The 22391-nt window shown below is 40.0% G+C and overlaps 1 protein-coding gene across 1 annotated transcript in view; it reads left to right on the top strand.

Moving 5' to 3' along the window:
* Positions 1–22391, top strand: part of LOC113610794 (uncharacterized) — a 72013-nt gene that overhangs the window by 40656 nt on the left and 8966 nt on the right. The window contains exons 6-14 of the mRNA XM_027089204.1: positions 1619–1813; positions 2887–3040; positions 4327–4484; positions 6858–7010; positions 8956–9054; positions 12879–13040; positions 19529–19641; positions 20008–20143; positions 20400–20603. Coding sequence (XP_026945005.1) covers positions 3022–3040; positions 4327–4484; positions 6858–7010; positions 8956–9054; positions 12879–13040; positions 19529–19641; positions 20008–20143; positions 20400–20603 — 1044 coding nt within the window. The 5' untranslated portion in view covers positions 1619–1813; positions 2887–3021. The remainder of the gene's footprint in view (positions 1–1618; positions 1814–2886; positions 3041–4326; positions 4485–6857; positions 7011–8955; positions 9055–12878; positions 13041–19528; positions 19642–20007; positions 20144–20399; positions 20604–22391) is intronic.

The raw sequence follows: 22391 nt of genomic DNA, 5'->3' as shown, positions 1-22391 counted from the left end.
AAATGTATACATGTAATTAGTAAATGTATAAGAATATATATGTATATATAGATATGTAGAAAGTACTCTGTAAACCATAAAGCCCTATAAAAATTTGGGGTGCCATTGTTTCCTTTTTATTATGTATGCATTTGATTCACCTGTTTATGTATCTTACTATGCATCTATTTAGGGCAGAGTCTAGGTTGTAAATTGTTGAAGTACAAGATTCATGACTTTTGACAACCTGGGGGAAACTCCAGATAGTAAACTAAGCAAATGCTTAAAAAATGGCCTTTTGAGACTTCCAGTTCCACAAACATGAAGTAATGTCATTCCTCCAGGTTGTTCCTAAAAACTCCTGGACATAGCACAGAAAGCAAACATAGGAATATTTTGAAAGGTAGAAAGAAGTTGGGCTGCTTTCCTAAGGGATCTTAGGACTTGAGAAATGACATGGTGGTTAAGTGTTAATTTTTCTTGTTGTTGTTAAAGTATTATACAGCGAGAATTACCCAGCTGGCCCAGAGTAAATATTTACACATGCTTAGGTGGAAGAGATTTTGCCATCACAGTAAGATCATGGAGCAACTTTATCCTTTTTATAAAAAGGTAGGAGGCCCATGAACAGAACCTATGGGCTATTATTAAGTATAGTCATCATGCTTGTATATTATATCTCTAGACTTATTCATCCTACATAACTGTAAATTTATACCCTTTGCCCAACATCTCCCCTTTTCACCCCACCCCCCAGCCCCTGGCTACCACTGTTCTATTCTCTGCTTTTATGAGTTCGACTTTTTTTTTTCAGCTTCCACATACAAAGGATACCATACAGTATTTGTCTTTTTCTCTGGCTTATTCCACTTAGCATAATGTCTTCCATATTTATTCATGTTGTTACAAATATTAGGATTCCCCTCTTCCTCATGGCTGAATAATACTCCATTATAAGTGTATGTACCACATCTTCTTTACCCATTCATCCATCAACAGACTCTTAGGTTTTTATATTTTGGCTATTGTGAATACCGCTGCAGTTGAACATGGGAATACAGATATCTCTTCAAGATACTGATTTTGTTTTCTTTGGATATATACCCAGAAGTGGAATTGCTGGATCATATGGTAGTTCTGTTTTTAATTTTTTGAGGAATTTCCATACTGTTTACATAATAGATGTGCCAGTTTACATTCCCACAGTGTATCTTGTCAATTTCTTTTAAAGTGGTAGCTAAAGATGGGAAGGGAACTAGTGGCTGCCTTTACTTGCCAGTTCTGCCTGTGGCAGAAGATAATGGTACCTATTTTTAAGAATGAGATTTGAAGGAAGCTTTATATTATAGAAAATACATTTTTCTTCATAGGCTATAGGTAAAAATCTAAGAAGTCAACTCCAGTTACTAAATAAATATCCTTGTGCACTGACTCTTTGCTGGGTCACTCTCCTTCAGAGTCCTAAGAATGTGACTGATCACTGTCCTTGTCAGTCAAATTCAGAATATGGAAGAATTTTGATATTCCAAAAGCCTCTTATTTGGTTCCCAAACAGTATTACACCGTACTTGGAAGCAAATGACACAAGAAGTAAGGCTTGTAAATAACCAAGTTCTGTCTTTGCATCTCTCTTAAACAGAAACAAGTTGCCTACATTATGCAGGAGTACAATGTTGCCCTTCAGAGAGCTGATAGATTGTCTGTTGCAGGAGAAAACTTCCTTATGGGAAAAAACAATCCTCCTAACTTAGTGGCACAGGAAGACCTGACTGTTTACACAAATTAGTTATTGTGTCACCTACCCTCACTCAAGACTATTCACCACTACCTGCAGGTACGTGAAACAGTTATATGATGATGCAGTGCCTTCCCAGGATGGGCAGCACATTGTTTTTTCACACCTCTCACTTAGTTTTTGATTGTCAGTTTCTGTGTTCCATCTGCCTTACAAATGACAAGAAAATAATGGGTCACTAGCTTTTTTCTTTGAGACCTTTGAAACTTTTTTCCTTTGGAAGCTTGCTCTAATGAAATTACTCCATTTAGCTTTTTCAAAGATGTTTCTGTTAAACTATTTCATATTCACGCTATAAGTTCTTGTTTTCATCCTCTTGTTCTGGATTTATGCTGTCTAATGTAGATCCACTTTTTTATTCAGCAACATCTAGTGAGGGTCTAATTTATGCCAGGTACATATCCTGGGCCATGTAGGGAATATATAATCTTTGCTGAAAAGTAAGTGGGTCACAGGATGGTAGGAAAAAGGGCAAGTAAATAGTCAACTTAAATACAGTGTGGTAAGTATAATCACAGAGTAAAGAGAGTCACAGAGGAGAGGCCCTAACACAAGATAGAGGCATCAGAAAGCAGTGATGTGATCACGTTTGTTTTAGAAAGATTACTATTTTGCCACCTAATCTTTTCTTACTCCTCTATACCTCATCTCACTGATACAACCAACCACAAAACCTGGCCATCATCCTGACAATATCCCTTCCCCAATCAGTCACTATGGGATCTACCTCTGAATCATCTCTCCCCTGTCACATGGTATAGTAATAATAGTAATGATCTGCTTATAAGTCCTGGATCCCCCACTAAACTCTGAACTCTTTGAATTTGGTCCATATCTTATTTATCTTTGTATCTCTAGCACCTCACACAATGCCTTGTCCGTTATGGGTGGTTGATCAATGTAGACCTGCCTAGAGGTTAAGGCCACTTAGAGGTGGTGATATCACCAGGTCCCCCAGCTTCAGATTTACCTTTCATGATTGGGCAAGTTACTGAGGCCCACCTCCACCTCCTTCCTCCTCTACAAAGTCAAGGGCTGCTCCTGAAACAAAGTCTGGAAGCTTCTGTGAGAACTGAGTTGATGTGTGATCTCTTGGTTGTCCCCTTCTGTAGGCCCTCCAGTATTTGCCCATCTCCAAAGTGCTGAGTGTAGCTGTTGATGAAGTCCCCAATGTTGGTCAGGAAAATGAAAAGGTCCCTGTCAATGACATTGACCCTAACATCCAGGGTTCTGTATCTCCAGGCTCTATGAATACCAGCCTTTCAGGTAAGAAGTCTTCTTTCCCCTTGGGAAATGTGGAAAAAAGAAGATTGTGATTTTGCACATGTGCTGTTTTGTCACCTGATCTTGCTTGAAATTTCTCTATATACCAAAAAGTTATATATATATTTTTTATTTGGCCACACCACTCAGCCTGTGGGATCTTAGTTCCCCAACCACAGGTGGAACCTGGGCCTCAGCAGTGAAAGCACTGAGTCCTAACCAGTGAACCACCAGGGAATTCCCCAAAATTGTATCTTCTTAATTAACAAGTGTTAATTTAATATTTTCTGATGGAAGAAAATAACAAACACTTCCCTTAGAAATTATCATCTCCATCCTGGGGACTTCTGGCAGTCCAGTGGCTAAGACTCCACATTTCTGATGCAGGGGGTGCGTGTTCGATCCCTGGTCAAGGAATTAAGATCCCATATACCGTGTGGGGCTGCCAAAAAAAAAGAAAAGAAATTATTATCTCCATCTTTATAACTAGACAATTAAAATAGAGGAAAAAAGCAATGAACTTGAAGTTGGGAGTACTGAGCTCTAGGCCTATTCTGTTGTGGCCTCACTGTGAGCCTACATGTTTAAGTCATTTCATCTCCTTGGGCCTCAATTTACTCATCTCCATAATAAACCTTTCAGATGAAGTGATCTCTAAGGTTCTTTTCATTTTTAATTTTATATGATTTTTAAAGACTTTGCTTATCTGAATCAATTTAATAGTCTTCTTGCCCTTACCTTGTATTACAGATGACTTAGAAACCCGATCAGGTTTTCACTCTGCGTGATAAATTTACCAGGTGCACCTGGAGAGGCAGCCAACCCAGCTGTGGGGAATCAGAGAAAGCATCTCCAGGGGGAAGTCCAACCTGGGTGCTTAGAGATGAGTAGGAGTGAGCCAGGTGAAAGGAGGTGAAGGTTCTCAGCTTCTCCTAATTTGTTTGTTAACTTATAAATCATATTCTTTGTTTACCCCAAAGGACTATAGGTAGTTCTGTTCCCACTAAGTCATTCCCCAAAAGATATGTTGGATTTCTCCTGCAGACTGTGAGAAGGGAGGGGTCCTGGCTACCTCCCCCAGAAAGCCAGCACCAAGAATTTGTCAGATAGGCCTGGCTGAGTGTGGGACAGTCTACAGATTGTGGAAGAGAAGGTTGGGCATGAAGCAGAATGGTCTTCCCCATCAGCAGAAGGGGCCCTGACTCCAGTTATCTCAAAGGACTCTCCTTTTTCTCTCCCTGACTGGTGTTCATTGGTGTTAATGCTCTTGATTTTGGATTTTTTTTCAGGGCCAACAAGAACAGAAGCTGCTTTCTTTCTGCCCCAACACACAACAGAAACAGAAGAACTGAAACCTCAGCTGAGGCTCCTGCTCTCCCATTTCAGTATCCCATATGACATGGAAGAGCTAAGGGATGCTTCTAAGGAGATAGAACTTTTTTCCTTGGTACTTTATGGATTCTTTCTTAATACAAATATAGGTGTTCATAAAAGAAAATACTAGTATTTGCCACAAAGTTGAATATTCATACTGCCACAATTGTTTCTAGAGTGATAAAATGTAATAAGTGAAATTTAGACTAGCAGTTGAACTTTCCCTCTGTAAGAGTTATGAGCCCCTTGAATATCCAGCCCAGAGAGATTGTAGGATTATTTTTCAGTGGAATTTAAAGAAAATGGTAGGTTATAATCCATAGTAGATAATGTAAACATAGCCAAGATTTGGCAGTTTTATATTGTGGAGTTGTTTAGTGTCTAAAGCCCTTTGATTATCAGAAAGTGTTCCAATAGCTCTCCTATTGGCAAAATGCTTTATATTCAATAGAGTGTATATTGTGTAGTGATTTTTAAAGTCATGCAGTCTAGTCTGCTATCACATGGCGTTGCACCTCCTTGAAAAAAAATCAGAAGCCATGTTAAAACTTGTTTCAAAGGGAAAAATAGGATTGTATATAGAGAACCTCGAATTTACAATAATAAAGTTTTCAGCCAGAGTTTCAACATAAAGATATTTTTCTAGCTCTGGGTGTATAATATTTGTAAATATATATATTTGTTAGGTAAAAATGGTAAGTTGATTAATCCAAAAAGGCAAAGATCAAATCTGTATGTTTCTGAACACTTTTCGTGTAAGAAGGAGCCACTGTTTCATCACCATTTGCTTTGACCTTGCAGTTTTGCATCCATGTGTATTTGTTCCAGCATTATTTTCCTAGGATTATTTTTATTAGTATGTAACATAGACTCTTTAAGCTCACTGAAACCAGTGGTATTACATGTCCTCTGGTTTCTTTGAAGGTGATGATGTTTAGCTTTTGTCTTTCTTTTCATATCAGCAGCAGCACTGTCTTCAGCAGAGAGTGCTTCTATGGGAATATCCTCACCCTCATTATCAGCGTATTATGATAGACGAAAACCAGAATCAGAACAAGGTGGTGTTTAAAAAAGAGTCCAAATAAATAAAAGTAGTTTATGGCACAGTAGACTATCATTGGTGATAACAAAAGAACATGAGGCTGCAGAGCCCTCCCACAGAGCAGCCCTGTCCCCAAAGGATAGCTTGTCTTCTTTATATAGAGATAGTTTCTACTTTTGATTTTCTTATAACAGTATTATGTGCAATGCTAATTGTGCTTCCAAGATAATCACACTACAACAAATTTTTTGTGTAGGAAGAATTTCTACAAACAGGAAGAGTGTTTATTTTGGTTCTCTAATGCCCTAGAGCAGCGTCAGCAAACTACAGCCTATAGCCCACCACCTAGTTTTTTTGCAATAAAGTTTTATTGGAATACAGCCATGCCATTTCATTTATGTACTGTCTGTGGCTGCTTTCCACTATAACTGCAGAGTTGAGTAGTTGCAACAGAGACCATGTGGTCTGCAAAGTCTAAAATATTTACTATCCGGCCCTTTAGGAAAAAGTTTGCCACCCTAGCCTTAGACTAGCACTGTCTCATCGAACTTCCTGCACTGAGGGGTAGGATCTGTGTCTGTCCGATGTGTTAACACTAGTCACATGTGGCCTTTGAGCACTTGAGATGTGGGTAGAGTAAATGAACTAAATTTTAAATTTTGTTTAATTTTAATAAATTTGCATTTAAATGTTAAATAGCCACATGTGGCTGGGGCAACAGTATTGGACAGCACAGCCTGGGAGGTACCAGCATTAACTGGAAGAATCTTTAGCTCTGTGACTCACTGAACTTACTTATTCCAGAAACCTTTGTTGAGGCCGTAGTGTGTGCCAGCACTGTGGTAGGTTCTCTCTCTCTCTCTCTCTCTCTCTCTCTCTTTGTCCTTTTCTCTGCCTGTCTTTCTGTCTGTCTCAGTCTGGAACTGAGATGTGAGGGGTTTGACTGAGGTACCTTAAAGATTTTTAACAGGCCCCAGCATCTGGACCCTTCTCTCTAGCAATATCCTGGTCAGGCTTCTAGGAGCAGGATTTATCTAACCCTTAGATTTTCTCATTTACCAGGTGCCAGGAAAAGGGAATGGGTTTCCAAAGATGGACAGTTTACTTCCCACTTATGGTCCAGCTCAAAATACATATAAATAAATATATTAAATTATTTCTAAACTTCAGAGCAGATACTTGGAACAAGTAACACGACACACAGTTATGGTAATGGGCTGACTGAATACATGTGCCCCTTAGGTATATACCTTTAAGGTCCTGTTACTGTCATAGAATCATGTTTTATGAATTAGTTTGACTCCAGGACTGTTTCAGAGGCAATCAATACCTGTTTCTGAAATTGCCTACAACCTGAGACTTTTTTTTTCTGGGCTCCGCTTCTCTTTTCTCAGTCCTGTTTAGGTTTCCCCAAAATTTCAAAGCATCTTCATGGAGCAACAGAGAATGCAAACATTTCCAGATTATGATGCTGAGATAGCTAAAGTGGAGAATTTGGGTTTGGTAGGACCTGGTATGGCCTTGAAAAAGAGAGCCAACTGGATTTCCTTTATAAAGGTAAGGAGACCTGTGGTGACAGTCACCTGTGAATGATGTAAGCAGTGTCATAAAGTGTCCTCCAGGGAGGCCAGGCAACCTGGCAGCATCAAGTCTGTCAGATCCCTATTATCCCCTCTCCTCAATGCCCTCAGCAAACTGTCCCCTAAGAGCAAGGGTAGGTGCCTACCTGACTCAGGAGAGGTAGCTCAGAGAACCTGGCCTTGTGTACCAGCATCTCCCAGCACCTTCCTGCCTCAGGTCTATGTTGAAGTTAGCCAGGCTGATCTGCCTTCTCTGGAAGTTCCCACATGCTCCTGTGCCCCTCTCTTTTGTGTCAGAACTCCTTTGTTGTTGTTAGTGACCTTGGCTACTTGGCAAGAACAAAGAATAACACTCAAAGTTATAATTGAGCTGTGTAAATCCAGTTTTTTAGTCAAAAACTATTGATTGACTACATATTGTGTGTCAGGCATGGCCCTTGGTGCTGGAGATACACAATTCACAATAATATGAAAGTGAGCAGATTAAATGAGATGATTTGAGGTAGTGGTAAATACAGTCGATTCTCATTATTTGGGGTGGTTATGTTCTATAAAGTTGCCACAAACACTGAGTTAAATCCTGAACCACAGCTCATAGGGGAAGTATGGGGTTAGGTTCATCATACATAATCAATACATAACTTGTTATTGTGTGTTTCTGTTTAAAGACACTTTATTTTATATATGTTGTTGATTCATTAACATCAAACTCATGGCCTATAACTCATGCCTGAATGAAGCTTTTTGAACACATTTCCTTCTGTAAGGCACATCACAGCCTTCCTATACTTAGGAACACGAGGGAGCACTTCAGCTCTATGCTTGGGGGCCATTTTAAACAGTGAAATAGCTAACGAAAATCACAAAAAATATTAAAATGTGGCACTAACTAGACCGTAAAAAGGACACTTGTTTACAGTATAAGCTGAAACAGGAAGGTGGAATGTCAACTTGTTTGACCTCAGCTGGAAATACAGAGTTGGGTGACTCAAGCTTTTCACTATTCTGTGCATGTCCATGATTGTCCAGGAAAACTCTGAATAGATTTTGAGATTACAAATAAGTTTTAGTGAGTAGGCAAATCCACAAATACGAAACCCATGAATAATGAGGATCAACTGTATCATGAAGGAAAGAAAAGTCTTATGTGATAAAGATGGATGGAAGGAAAGCAGAGAAACCACAGATTATTCCTAAATCTGGGGCTTGAGCAAATAGGTGGTTGGTATAGGGGAAGCCAGGCTTTCTGTTTTAGATTGTTACACATGTCATTCAAGTATAAATATCAAGGAGATAGTTGCATATAACAGGCTGGAGCTTAGAGCTAGATCTAAATTTGAGAGTTGTCAGTATATTGATATATTGATATTTACAGCCATGGTACTAATTTTTTAAATACAACTTGTTAATATGAAAGGTGAAGTTTTACATGTGGAACCAAAAGGGGTTTTGTGGTTTTTTTTTTTGGCTGCGCTACAAGGCTTGTGGGATGTTAGTTCCCCAGCCAGGGATGGAACCCACGCCCCCTGCATTGGAAGCGCAGAGTCTTAACCACTGGACCTTCAGGGAAGTCCCGCCACAAGGAGTTTTTGTGGACAAACTTCTCTTGCCCCATAAATTAAGTGCAATGCCCAACACTGATGGAATTGGGGTCCCTTCTGCCAGTGGATAGTGCTGTGTCATCCCAGATGGAGCTACTGCATCTCATAGGCCAGGTACAAACAGGAACTGCTGTTGCCATCTCCTTCCACAGATCTGTGAAGCCACACAGACCCTTTCCAAGACTTCACATGCGCTAGCACACTTCCTAGCACTAAAGGCCAGATCCCATTTCAGAAGGTCCTTGATTCTCTTTGCTTGCAACTTTTACTGAAAACCATTCTGTTATATTGTAAGTTTGTGTGAACATGTTTGTCCACTAGATTAAGCCAAAATGTGATCCTTGGCAAAAGAAGCTTTTGACCAAACTAAAAGAACGGAGAACAGATGTATTAATGCAACTCCAAGCAAAGTTTTTGAAGGTAAAAAAATAACCATGATCCCTTGTAGATAAAATTCTGTTCTCAGAAAATTGAATTCTTTCCACTTTTAAAAAATGTTAGTCATGGTTTCACTACGAAGGCTATATTTGGAATTTTCTAATCTAATCGCCAAACTTTTATATCCTGTTAGCTTTCACTAGAGAGTAACAATTGTCAAAACAGCTGGATTTTAGTACAGCTTTAACACTTAGTCTCTGTGTGATATTGCTCTAGTCACATAACCTCTTTGAGTTTTAGTTTCCTCATCTGTGAAATCAAAATATTGGACTAAATTACCTTTTTTTTTTTTTTTTTGCGGTATGCGGGCCTCTCACTGTTATGGCCTCTCTCGTTGTGGAGCACAGGCTCCAGACGCGCAGGCTTAGCGGCCATGGCTCACAGGCCCAGCCACTCTGCGACATGTGGGATCTTCCCGGACCGGAGCATGAACCCGTGTCCCCTGCATGGGCAGTTGGACTCTCAACCACTGCGCCACCAGGGAAGCCCAAATTACCTTATTTTTATTGTGGTAAAAAAAAAACACATAGCATAAAATTTATCATCTTAACCATTTTTAAGTGTACAGTTCATTAGTGTTCAGTATATTCACAGTGTTGTGAAATAGATCTCCAGAACTTTTTCTCTTGCAAAGCTGAAACTCTCTGCCTACTAAACAACTCCCTATTTCCTCCTCCTCCTAGCCCCTGTCAAGCACATTCCACTTTGTTTCCGAATTTGACTGCTCTTAGATACCTCATATACATAGGATCATACAGTATTTGTCCTTTTGTTCTGGCTTATTTCACTTATCAGAATGTCCTCAAAGTTCATCCATGTTGTAGCATGTGACCAGATTTCCTTCTTCCTTGTTTTTCATGAACATTTATATCAGCTTTATTCACAATAGCCAAAAACTGCAAACAATCTGGTTGTCCTTCAGTGGGTGGATAAACTGAAGTACATCCATACCCTGAAATAGCAATCAGCTATAAAAAAGGATCAAATTACTGAGATACTCAAGAACCTGGATGAATCTCCAGAGAACTGTGTGAGTGAAAAAACTCAATCCCATAAATACTGTATGAGTCCATTTATACAATACTCTTGAAATGACAAAATTATAGAAATAGAGAACAGATTCATGGATTCTATGGGTTAAGGAGAGACTGGAGGGGAAGGGAAGGGAGTGTAACTGTAAAAGGGCAACATGAAGGATCCTTGTGATGAATCTGTTCTATATCTTGACTGTATCAATGTCAATATTCAGGTTGTGATACTGTACTATAGTTTTGCAAGATATTAACATTGGGGGAAACAGAGTGAGGGTTACATGGGATCCCTTCATATTATTTTTTTCCTTTTTTCCTTCTCTTTCCTTAAATTGTGGTAAAATACACAAAACATGAAATTTACCATTTTAACCATTTTTAAGTGTACAGTTCAGTGGTATTAAGTAATTCATATTGTTGTACAACCATCACCACCATCCCTCTCCAGAACTCTTTTCATCTGGCAAACTGTAACTCTTTACCCATTAAACAGTAACTCCTCATTCCTCTCTCCCCCTAGATCCTAGCAACCACCATTCTATTTTCTGTCTCTATGAGTTTGACTACTCTAGGTACCACATATTATGGAAGTATACAGTATTTGTCTTTTTGTGACCGGCTTATTTTACCCACCATAATGTCCTCAAGGTTCATCCATGTTGTAGGATATGTCAGAATTTCCTTCCTTTTTAATGCTGAATAATATTTCTTTGTATGTATCCACAACATTTTATCTATTCATTTGTTGTTGGACATTTGGGTTGCTTTCGCATCATGGCTGTTGTGAATAGTGCTACTATGAACACGGATGTATAAATATCTCTTTGAGATCCTGCTTTCAGTTCTTTTGTATATGTACCCAGGAGTGGAATTTCTGGATTGTAAGATAATTCTGTTTTTAATTTATTTTGAGGAAGCTCCATAGTATTTTCCATAGTAGTTGCAGCATTTTACAATCCCACCAATAGTGCAAAAGGGTTCAACTTCTCTGTATTCTCATTAACAGTTGTTATTTTCTTTCTTTCTCTTTTTTTTACATTAGTCATCTTAATAGATATGAGGTGATGTTTCACTGTGGTTTTGCTTTTCATTTCTCTAATGATTAGTGATTTTGAGCCTTTTTCCATATGCTTGTTGGTCATTTGTATATCATATTTGGAGAACTGTCTTTTGAAATTCTTTGCCCATTTTTTAATTGGGTTATTTGATTTTTAAATTGTTGAGTTGTAGGAGTTCTTCATATATTCTGGATATTAACCCCTTATCAGATATATTATTTGCAAATATATTCTCCCATTCTGTAGGTTGCCTTTTCACTCTGTTAATTTTGTCCTTCAGAATTTTTTAAGTTTGATGTAGTCATGTTTGTCTATGTTTGATTTTTTTTTTAAGATTTTTGTGTGTGTGTGATGTGGACGATTTTTAAAGTCTTTATTGAATTTGTTACAATATTGCTGCTGTTTTGGTTTTTTGGCCACGAGGCATGTGGGATCTTAGCTCCCTGACCAGGGATCGAACCTGCACCCCTGTATTGGAAGGCAAAGTCTTAACCACTGGACCACCAGGGAAGTCCCTGATTTTTTTTTTTGACTGTTCTTTTTGTGTCATATCCAAGAAATCATTGCCAAGTTCAATATCATGAAAAATTTCCCCTGTTTTCTTCTAAGAGTTTTATAAAGTTTTAGGTCTTATGTTTAGATCTTTAATCCATTTTCAGTTAACTTTTGTATATGGTATAAGATAAGGATCCAACTTCATTATTTTGTATGTGGCTATCCAGTTTTTCCCCAGAACCATTTGTTGAAGAGACTGTCCCCTTCTCTTTTGAGTGGTCTTGGCACCCTTACTAAGATCATTTGATTATACACTCAAGGGTTTATTTCTAGGCTCGCTATTTTATTCCATTGGTCTATATGTCTAGTGTATGCCAGTACCACACCATTTTGATTAATGTAGCTTTGTAATATGTTTTGAAATCAGGAAGTGTGAGTCCTCCAACTTTGTTCTTCTTTTTCAAAATTATTTTTGCTATTTGGGGTCCCTTGAGATTCCATATGCATTTTAGGATGAATTTTTCTACTTCAACAAAAATGCCACTGGGATTTTGATGGGGATTGGACTAAATTATCTTTGAGGTTCTTTGTGGTATTAAAATAATTGAAATATATTAATATGTGTATCGTTGAAGTAGAAGTTCAGCTCTGGGACTATTATTTGATTTTTTTACCTCTAGAGGAGGAAAAGGAACATTTATTCAGCACTTACTACATGCCAGGCATTATTGCAGCAATCCTAGGAGAGACCTCACTAGCGTTCTTGTTAGGTTGACTTGTCCTGCTTTGCATGAAAAGCCAGGATTCCAGCAGGAATATGAGCCCAGGTCTGTGTCCTTACAAAGCCTGTGCTTTTCTCACACTACCCAGCTGCCTCCTCCTCTATCTCCTCACAGCTTCCTAGGAGTAGACAAACCCAAAACTGATGAGTGTTTATCTTTTCACTGGTGCCACAACACGTGTGGGGGTGCACCTGCTGTTGTGTTGAGGGGGTTGTCACAGAATTTTAAATGAGTTGCTGTGTACATATGAATAGGTACAGTGTTGAATGGAGGAACATGCCTAAGGGAATCATGATGTTTGAGTTTACTTTTATTTTTTAATTGAATAAAGTCCCACCTGGGACTTCTTTCTTATTCATGAGAACATGACCAGATTCTTGCTGAAAAGTAGGGAATAACCCTTCTCCCAACCATCCCTTCTCCTCTCTCTTCTACTCAAGATTTCCAACCCTGAGAGAGTAATGCAAGTGCTCCAAGATCATGCTGCAAAAACAGTCTCGCTGGCTTCGTCTCATCCAACATTTGTGGCTTCCCAGGGTTTGCATCAGGGCAACTATGACCAAATCTGGGAGACTATTTATAGCAACATCAACCTCTACCAGGTACAACAGGAAGAAATAACCAATACGCCTTTCTGTTCAACTCACCACCTGTGTGTAGACCTTAGAAATTTACTTTGGTAGTTTTTTTAGAGATCCTCCCCTAAAAGCTGTATACCTAGCTGGGTTTGTTTTCATTATAAAAAGTATTAAATGATAATTTGAAAGAGGGATGTAAAGAGGTGTAATACAAGATGTTCTTGCTGCCGGGACTTATACTCAACCAGTAAATACCAATGCAAAGTTGCACAGTCTAGTGCTGAACACTAGATGAGTTGGACAGATGTTAAATATTGTATTTAGAGAGAAAGTGATCTTCACAGGGTTGGTTCTATTGGGGGAAGTCTCTTGAAGGAGGAGGAAATTGAGCTGGGCTTGAAGGAAGCATAGGGCTTAGGGAAGTGGTAGTAGAGAGGGAAGTGGGGAGCCTATTCCAGGAGGGAAGCATGAACAACAGTGCAGAGGAGATACGGTATATGGAGTGTTCAAGCTCAGTTAGGTTGAGTGGAAGAGTCACGTGGAAATAGAGTGAAGAGAAGTTTTTTTGCGGGGTGGGGGGGCGGGTAGGGGCATCTTGTGAATGCCCAGAATTCCAGACTAAGGAAATTTGTGCTTAATCCTATAAGGGAAGTGATATATATACAAACCTGTATTTTAGGAAGATTAATGTGGTAGCAGGCTATTAGTTGGATTGAAAAAGGGAGAGATTGGAGGCAGGGCAGCCATTTAGGTAGCTGCTACATAGGATAGGCATGGAGTTTGGCAATGAAAGGATGTTTCTACACAAAGCTAGTGGGTACTTATCCTTACAATGGAACTATAAGATTTTTGAAACTATAATTGGCTATTATTCGTTTGTTGCTCTAAGGGAAGAGTTTTGTTTCATTTGCTTATTGAAGATGGGAAGACCTGGTATGTTTATAGTCTGAGAGGAAGGAGCAGTGGAGAAGAGATGGAAGACATGAAAGGGTAAATCTGAGAAACAGGTGACCCTGGGGAAAGAAGAGGGTATGGGATGAAGAAACCAGGTGGAGGAGTAATTTTGAGAAAAGGAGAATGGCATCACTTCCCTTGAGGTGAATGAGGTACATAGAATTTTCAGGTGCAAAAGATAAGATGCTGGAGCTTGTGAATGGCCCCGGCTGTCTCAGAGAGAGAGGAGGAGGAGGTCTGAATTAGTGAGGTAGAAGGTATGAGTGGCATGTGAGGAGGGGTATCGCTGTGGGGGGAAGGCCACAGGACCACCAGCGAGAAAAGAATATGACGATGTAGCTCAGAGAGCCCAGTCGAAGTAAGAGGGCATGAATTTGTAGTGAGCCCATTCTGCATAATAATTCTATTACTTTCACCCCTAAAGATAATTGTAGAGTGACTAAAAATCACACATAAAGTCACAGGTATGGAGAATTTTAGTAAAATGCTAGAGAAAGAAGCACTGTCATGGTCCACCATCCCGGGGTGGGTATGGGGGAAAGTGAAGCCTGAAATGCATCTAATGAGTTACAGATTGGCTGTAAGCAAACACATGCTGGAAGCATGCCTCTGTGTACACACATGCACGCACACACACACACACACACACACACACACACCCCTTCTATACCTTTTTAATCTGTGTAGACAAAAATCTAGAGAATCTAATGAAAAATGAGTTGTCCACACAGACCAGGAGGAGATGCAGCATATCATAGCATGGCTTTCCCTGGCCCCTGAACTCCCTGACAGGGTATGCAGCTACCAGTGATACCCGCTCCTCAGCTAATATCCTGCCAGAGTTGAGAAAACAGCCACATTTTTCCTAGTCCATTGCTGTTTCACACTGAGGTATATGTCAGCATTCAGGAAGACCTTCTACTAACAAGGGGAAATTTAAAAACATCTGACTCTTCTGCTTCTTGAACCAAACTTGTGGGGGAGGACACAGGGAATAGGGAAGAAAGGAGGAGAGTGAAGGCAGAGTGAGCCCAGGTATCTCTGAACAAGACCTCTGCTCCTAGGATCCTGACAGTCAATGATGCTGATGAAATTACCTGGGAAGTTCTGGTATTAACATCTGAGAGCCATCACCACAAATCTGTTTTCCTCCTTGGCTATGAGAGTAGGGGGAACTAAACTCCTGGGGGCCAATAGTGGTAAAAGGAGGAGGGAGGAGGGAAGAAGGAAGGAAAGAAGGGAAAGAATACCACTTCCTCTGGCTAGTTACTGGCTAGTTGTTCTTGGAATTGACCAAAGGGAGAAAAATGTGAACACTGTATTTTCAAGCTGATTTATGGTAAATAGACCCTAAACAGACTTAGAATATCTATAGTTCCTAGAGGTGGAGCATGGGGAGAAACATAACATACACACACACACAGATTACCCTACATATTAGTGTCATACAAGTTTTCCAGTTTCCCATTCATTCATTCAGTGATAATTGCATGGGTACTACCTTTTGTGCCATGAATTGTGCTGGGCTTAAGGAAAGAGACATGCAATAAACGAGTAAGAAAGAAGTAAATCTACATCTCTAATGTGTGGGTGCCATGCAGAAAACCGAGAAGTAGAGGGCAGTGGGGTAGAGAGGAACATCCTCTGATAGAGAGGTCAGCCAAGATCTTTCAGAGTGGGGGGCATCTGAGCTGAAATTTGATGAACAAGAAGGAGTCAGCCATGCACACAACCTGGAGAAGAGCTATCCAAGTAGGGAACAGAAAATAGCCCAGGGTTTAAGAAGGAAACCCTGAGGCAACAACCAATAGTTTTCTACCTTCCTTCACATTTTCCTGTGGGTGTTACTTTGTGACCTCCTCCAGTATTTCTGCTTTGGTCAAGCGCTTTATGCAGTATCAGAGCACCAATAGTAGTGTGTTGCCATTCTGAATGTTGAATACTAGTCAGATGAGATTAGGATTAAGGAAAAGGTGGCAACTGGGAGGAGTCACAGGAATGTGGATATGAATTTTAAAGCTCTGTTACTATTTTGCAAGCACATAGCAGTCAAGTATGAATTTTAGCACGTGTATGCTGGGCAGCATCCTGATTCTGAACACCAATACCCTATGAAAAATAACTTTCTTAAGGGCCTTCTGCATGAAGGAAGGCAAACCTCAGAGGACTGTTCATTTTGACAGCTCTGAGAGAATACAGACACTAAATGTAGTGCAACTGCAGAACAGTTTCTGAAAAATTCTTAGTAAATACTGTTGGCCAGTAACCTTTCTTTAGAGAGTTTTTAAATGTTTTGTATTTACTATTAGCATTGAAGGCTTTTCTTTAAACACAATTCTAATTCCACATACACTTAAAGATCTGGGTTTGGGAGATAAGAAAGGTCAGATTTTCATGTGCTTGTTAATTGACAACGATGTATAACTAGAAAGAGTTAATTCTGATCCAGATGGACTGCATTTTGGGATATTCTTTTGAAGAAAACTTAAGATAATTTAACTGTAGTCCTGATCAGAAGAAGGACCGGCTACCCCTGCGTAGATACTCCCAGACCTGTAATTCTATTACTGTGTCCAATTCCATTCTTCTCAAAAACACCTGATTATTAAAATGGCTGTGTACAGACATTAAATACTGCTATCGACCATCATATTTCTAAAGCTACAGTTTACGTTGGTCGCTGTTCTTTAACTTTATGGAGTGGTGAAGTGGCAGAAAACACTGCATCCTTTGCCTCTTCTTTTGCGTCTTCTCACTGGCCACACGAAGGAGGGAAGAAGGGGACAGCCGTTTTCCCCATCTGTGTTCCTGCCCCCCTCCATCTCCAGCGATAATGCAATATAGTGAGTACGTGGCGTGCTCTCACAAAAGTGGTGTTGTGTGTGGTAGCTCCAATGTACAGGAAGTTTAGGGAAACATGAAACACCTTTTTCCTGGCTTTCGTCATTAAGTTCAATAGGACATTTTAAAAACAAACATTTTCTGATGACAATAGTGACATGTATTTATCACAGAAAATTTGGGAAATATAGAAAAGTTCAAGGGAGAATATAAAAATCACCCATTATTCTATCACCCAAATATAACAACAGTATTGTTAACATTTGGTATATATCCTTCTAGTCTTTTTAGTTTGTGGGTATACACAAGTAAACCGTAGAGACATTTGGGCAGGTGGGAAATACATAATAGGCTTACTTTTCCCCTAATTATTCCCTCCACTCTACCTACCACTCCACTGCCCCTGCCAATTTTCCGGGAGAAAATGAGATTGGCAATCAGTGGAAATCCCTGAACTGTCAAAAAACATGAACTCAGCCATTCTGGTTTCAAAGACCCAGCCACAAGGCAGTGTAAATGTCAAAGAATTAACCTACCCAGGAAGAGAGAATGAACACAGGTGGTATTGACATTCTGGTTTCTCATTAGCCCTCTGCTTAACTACGCTGTGTCCAGTTCTCTTAGGGGAATACACTCATGGACTTACCGCATTTCCTAAGCAGTTTGCTTCTGTGGGCTGTGGCTGGTTCGCTTTTCCGGGAGGATGCTGGGCTGTCTATCTTTACTCACCCTAGCCTGCTGTGCCCGCTTCCTTTCTTCCTGGCAATCTGCCGGTCCAACAGTATTTTTGTGGTTTGTTCAGTCATTCCTTCAAAGTTTCTTTCACTGTAACTTGACATCACTTCCTATTCCTTCCTGTGTAATTCTGGGTAATTTTAGAAGCAGCTGAAAAAGTCACAACCCCACAGAGAAAAACTGTGACTCCTAGGCTTCCGTCTGGAGCCATATCAGGCAATGCTGAACACAAGAGCAATATAAGTCCCAGAGGTAAAAGGCTTCGGTAGAGCCCCTCTCACCCAATATTCTGGGTCAAATAGAAACTATCAAAATTCAACCCCCCTCATGGATTTCCTATGAATTTTTTTTTATTTTAAATAACAGAGAGATGATGATCCTGTGTTCCTATATTAAGGAACAGGAGTGCACCATGTCACCTCCTAGGGTCCTCTCCAGTCCTTGGGTTGTGGGATGTTTACACAGAAATACACTGATGTACATACTTACCTGGAACAGACAGGAGCTACCTCTGCCCACAGGCAGAATGGGAAGCCATTTAGAGATACCCAGTTAGACAACTTTCTCTTTCACTGTCTCTTCCCAATATCCCTGTCCAAAGTTTTCTTCCCCACTGCCTGTCATAAAAACTGGTAGTCTATCTTTAGAGTCCTGGGGACTTTATTAGTTAAGATTAGGTTTGTGTGTCAGTCGTAGTTAAAAACAAAATAACAGAGGATTAAAGGAGATGGAAATTTCTCTATTTTTCCCTCATATTAATATCCAGGGGTAGGAAGTACAGAGCTGATGTGATGACTGCTTCATGGAGTCCTCAGGGGCCCATGCTACTTCCATCCTGAAGTTCCAACAAATGTGGCCTCCATACCTGAGATCAACACTTGGTCTGAGATGGAGCTCCAGCTGTCACATTCATGTGCTAAGCAGCGGAACGGAAAATGGGAATGGGGAAGCTGCCACTTGAGGGTGATTCCCAGAAGCTGCCACATGGCATTTTTACTTTCATTCCATTGGCCAGAACTTAGTCACATAGCTACGCCTAGCTGCAAGAGAAGCTGGGAAAAGTCATCTTTATCTGGGTGGCCATGTGCCAAGCTACATATTCAAGTACTGTGGGAGAAGAGGAGAATGGATATTGGGGAACAGCCAACAGTTTCTACCATAAGGACTTGCTGGAATTCTGAGAACCACTGTTAGAATACAAGTAACCCAGCTAAGCCATTGACAATCAGTGTTTTCATGAGGATCAGTGCCGCTATGAAAGAGCACATCTTATGAGAATGGGGTATATGCCCAGGTTCAGGCAGAGAGGGCAACTAAGAAAGGGGCTGCCCAGAGGGCAGGGGTAGGACCATAGGTCAATATCACCTTCCTCACAGTTTTCCTTAGGGCCCTGGGTGCATGACCTCATCGTTCTCGACATTAGGAAAGATGTCTATGGAAATAAGTGTAAACCACAGATTCTTATAGATCCTACAGGGCTGACTGACTACTGCCATCCCTGGCCAGGAGAGAACTGGCATGTACTGAACACCTATGAGGTACCAGTCACTGAGCTTTACACACATTCTAACATTTAATTCTCACAGCAACTTATTTTTCAATTTCATGCTATTTTACAAACGTGAAAACAGGATCAAGACTTTAGATGATTAAATCATATAGCTAAAAAGTAGAGGAGTTTAATCCACTGATCTCTCTCAGCCTGGGACAAGACTAGATTAGAGAGGTTCGAGGTTCCAAACATCTACAAATATGTGTGTCCACTTTTCATAAGATGAATCATAGTAAAAACAGCGACCTCTAATTTATTGTAGAAATCCAGATTTTCATAGGTCAGGTTGAAATGGATCATAAGGCTGTTCTCCTTGTTCATCTAAATGTGCCTTGGATCATGAGATTTAATTTTGTGATGACCCAACTTTGATTTTGTTAATAATATTGTGAATGTTCATGTAATTCAACTAATGCTACTTTTTTGCTAGAATGAAAACATGAAGGAAGATGATCTTTCAGTGGAACGAGATGAAAATGACCCAGCACAAATAAGTCTTAGCCAGTGTGCTAATGAGCCTGTCAAGCAGAAGAAAGAGACAGGGTAAAATGAAATCATTTATTGGTGACTCAAGGAAATGGAATAAACACTGTGGAGAAAATTGAGTGACTGATTAATGTGTAGGTTACATATTAACTCAAAAATATTTGAAGCTGAAATAAAAGCAAGAGTGTTACAGCAGACCAGATAACTAATGTTTCACCCTAGGACGGAATTTTTAATGAGAGTGATTGCTAAGAGAAATTTCTTTTTGAATTTATACATATAGAGCCATTATTTTCCTTCCAGGGCATTTTTAAAAAGTGGCTATTGTGAAGTGAAATAAAATGACTTCAGTATGGTATATGTGAATTTTTTGAACCACTTTGAGGAGAAAGGCATTTGTTCTGTTTTTCCTTCCTGCTAAAGGTACAGTTATGCAGTGGCCCTACAACTGCTGGGCTTGGATGACGGGACTGGGCCCATTGATAGAGATCCTGTCCTGATGAGGGGGACCTACTTGTCCTTTCTGTATCTGCGCCACCTGAGGATCAGGGAGCTGCAGGTATGCGGATGGCCCTGCATGTATCTGAATTGCTTGGTTGTCTGGAAAGGGGGCTTTCCTGCTACTCTGGTAGTAATGCATTTTTACACTTTGTTCTTTGTTCTGATTCTTGCATGAAACCAGGCCTTTTGTGGGGCGGTGTGTTCCTTTTCCAGCAGTAGGGTTGACCTGCCAACTTCTGGGGCCCCAGTGAGTTTCACTCTGTAGGGTGGGCCAGCAAAGGCAGGGTCATGACCCTGTTCTTTCTTTGTTTCAGCGCATCTGCTTAGGAATTCTGAACTGTTTTAGATCTGTTGAGCGAACACTGACGATCAACACTTCAGGCCTTACCTTGGTTGCAGGGAGTCCGGTCCCCACCTCAGAAGATAGTTTCTGGGTAAATGTGGCAAAAGGAGGCGTGGGCACCTCGCAAGGCCTAAGCGCTCACCACTATGCCCATGGGACATCTGCCGAGCACAAGGTGAGGATTCTGCTACAATTTTTTCTTCCATGATTATCTCATCTCCCAAGCCACCTTCTTCTTAACACCTGGAATCAGTTAACATGATGAAGTAACAGGTGGGAGTTTCTAGGGAAATAGCTTTTCTGAAAAATGGTGTTGAAAAGGGAAATGACTTTTTAACCCACAATAAAAGGCAGTGTCCACTTGAGAGCAGGACATGGGCAGGGAACACTCAGCCCTGGAAACCACAATAGGAAGGAAGGAAGGCATTTCAGCTGCTGGTTTGTCCACTTGATAGTGAACAGAGCAAGAGGGGCCCTTTATGTTATCCTGAGAACCACATGTCCTTACAGAGAAACTCTTGTAAGACCCTCCTTGACATTGCTAGAGGTACTTTTTTTTTTTTTGCCTCTTTCCTGTTCTCTAAACCCCAATTTAAAAAATAGGTTAAAAAACAAATGTAGAAAAAAATTTGAAACAGGGAAAAATCTATCCCTCCCAAAACCTGCTTGTCCCTTGGTGCTTTTACTATCTCTTGAATATGTTTTTCTATAGTCTAAAAGATTCATATTAAATCCCTTTCTTTGGGACTAAAGTTGAAAATGCATACATTTTCTTGAAATGTCGTAGACACTCTTGCAATATTTTCATCTCAATCTCTAGAAGGTTTATTCCTGAAGGTGGGGTTTGATATGGATTTTATCTTCTTAAAAGATACTAACTTGACAAATGTGAAAAATAAAATCTATTTAGCTGCTAAATAAGTCATATTTTAAGCTTGTATGACCCCTGACTTATGATTGTCATGTCTTATAAGGGTATGAAATCTTATTATCAAATATTGTTAATATGCAGTCTGCAGCAGTGCTGTCCAGTAGAAATATAACACAAACCACAGGTATAATTTAAAAATTTCTAGTAGCCACATTATAAAAAGTATAAAGAAACATGAAATTAATTTTAATAATGTCATCTATTTAACCCAATGGATCCAAAATATCATCATTCTAACATGTAATCAATATAAAGAAATCATTGATGAGATATATATTTTTTCATACTAAATCTTCAAAATCTAGTGTGTACCTTATATGTACAGCACATCTCAATTCAGACAAGCCACGTTTCAAGTGCTCCATAGCCACATGTGATTAGAGCCTACTGTATTGAACAGTTCAGCTCTAGATATTGGAAAACATTTCCTTATTTTTCCTGCCTAGTCACCTCAAGTCCAACTTTCACTCAGTATCTGGGAGACTCCTCTTTTTGGTCTCCTTCCCTAACGATTCCCCCCCTCCCATCTCCTCACCATACACAGACTTCCCTTTTTACCCCTCTGCCCTCTTCCCTTGATCCTAGTTCATGCTTTGTCAAGTCCAGTTAGTATGTTCCACAGTGGAGCTGGAGAGGAGGGTTAAGACACTTTGGAAACAAACACACCCATAAAACAAACACATCTTTCTGTTGCTAATATCCAGCCTGTCTTATATCACAGCTGTAGATTAAAAAAAGATCTTTCTTACCACTGAGCCCATCTCCCAGTTTGTTTGTTCTGTGATGGGGTGGGGTGAAAATGAAGGAGGAGAGGGGAGACAAATCCTATCCTGTCCCATTAATTGTAGGAGGAGCTTCTCAAGGGTAATACAGTTTTTCTTTCCTATGCTCTCATAAATGATAGGAATAACATCACCCTTAAGAAGCTGCCAGCAGCTACTACTTCAGTGTGAGAAACTCAAGGAAGTGGCCTCTTTCAGGGTCTTTAATAGGACCATGTGGTTTACTGCACTCCATGTATGTGGCCATGTC

Source organism: Aethalodelphis obliquidens, unplaced genomic scaffold, assembly GCF_003676395.1.
Source record: "Aethalodelphis obliquidens isolate GAN/ISIS:26980383/991018 unplaced genomic scaffold, ASM367639v1 scaffold3, whole genome shotgun sequence".
Taxonomy (NCBI): domain Eukaryota; kingdom Metazoa; phylum Chordata; class Mammalia; order Artiodactyla; family Delphinidae; genus Aethalodelphis; species Aethalodelphis obliquidens.
The sequence above is the reverse complement of the archived record's forward strand: the minus strand, read 5'-3'. Positions and strand labels throughout refer to the sequence as shown.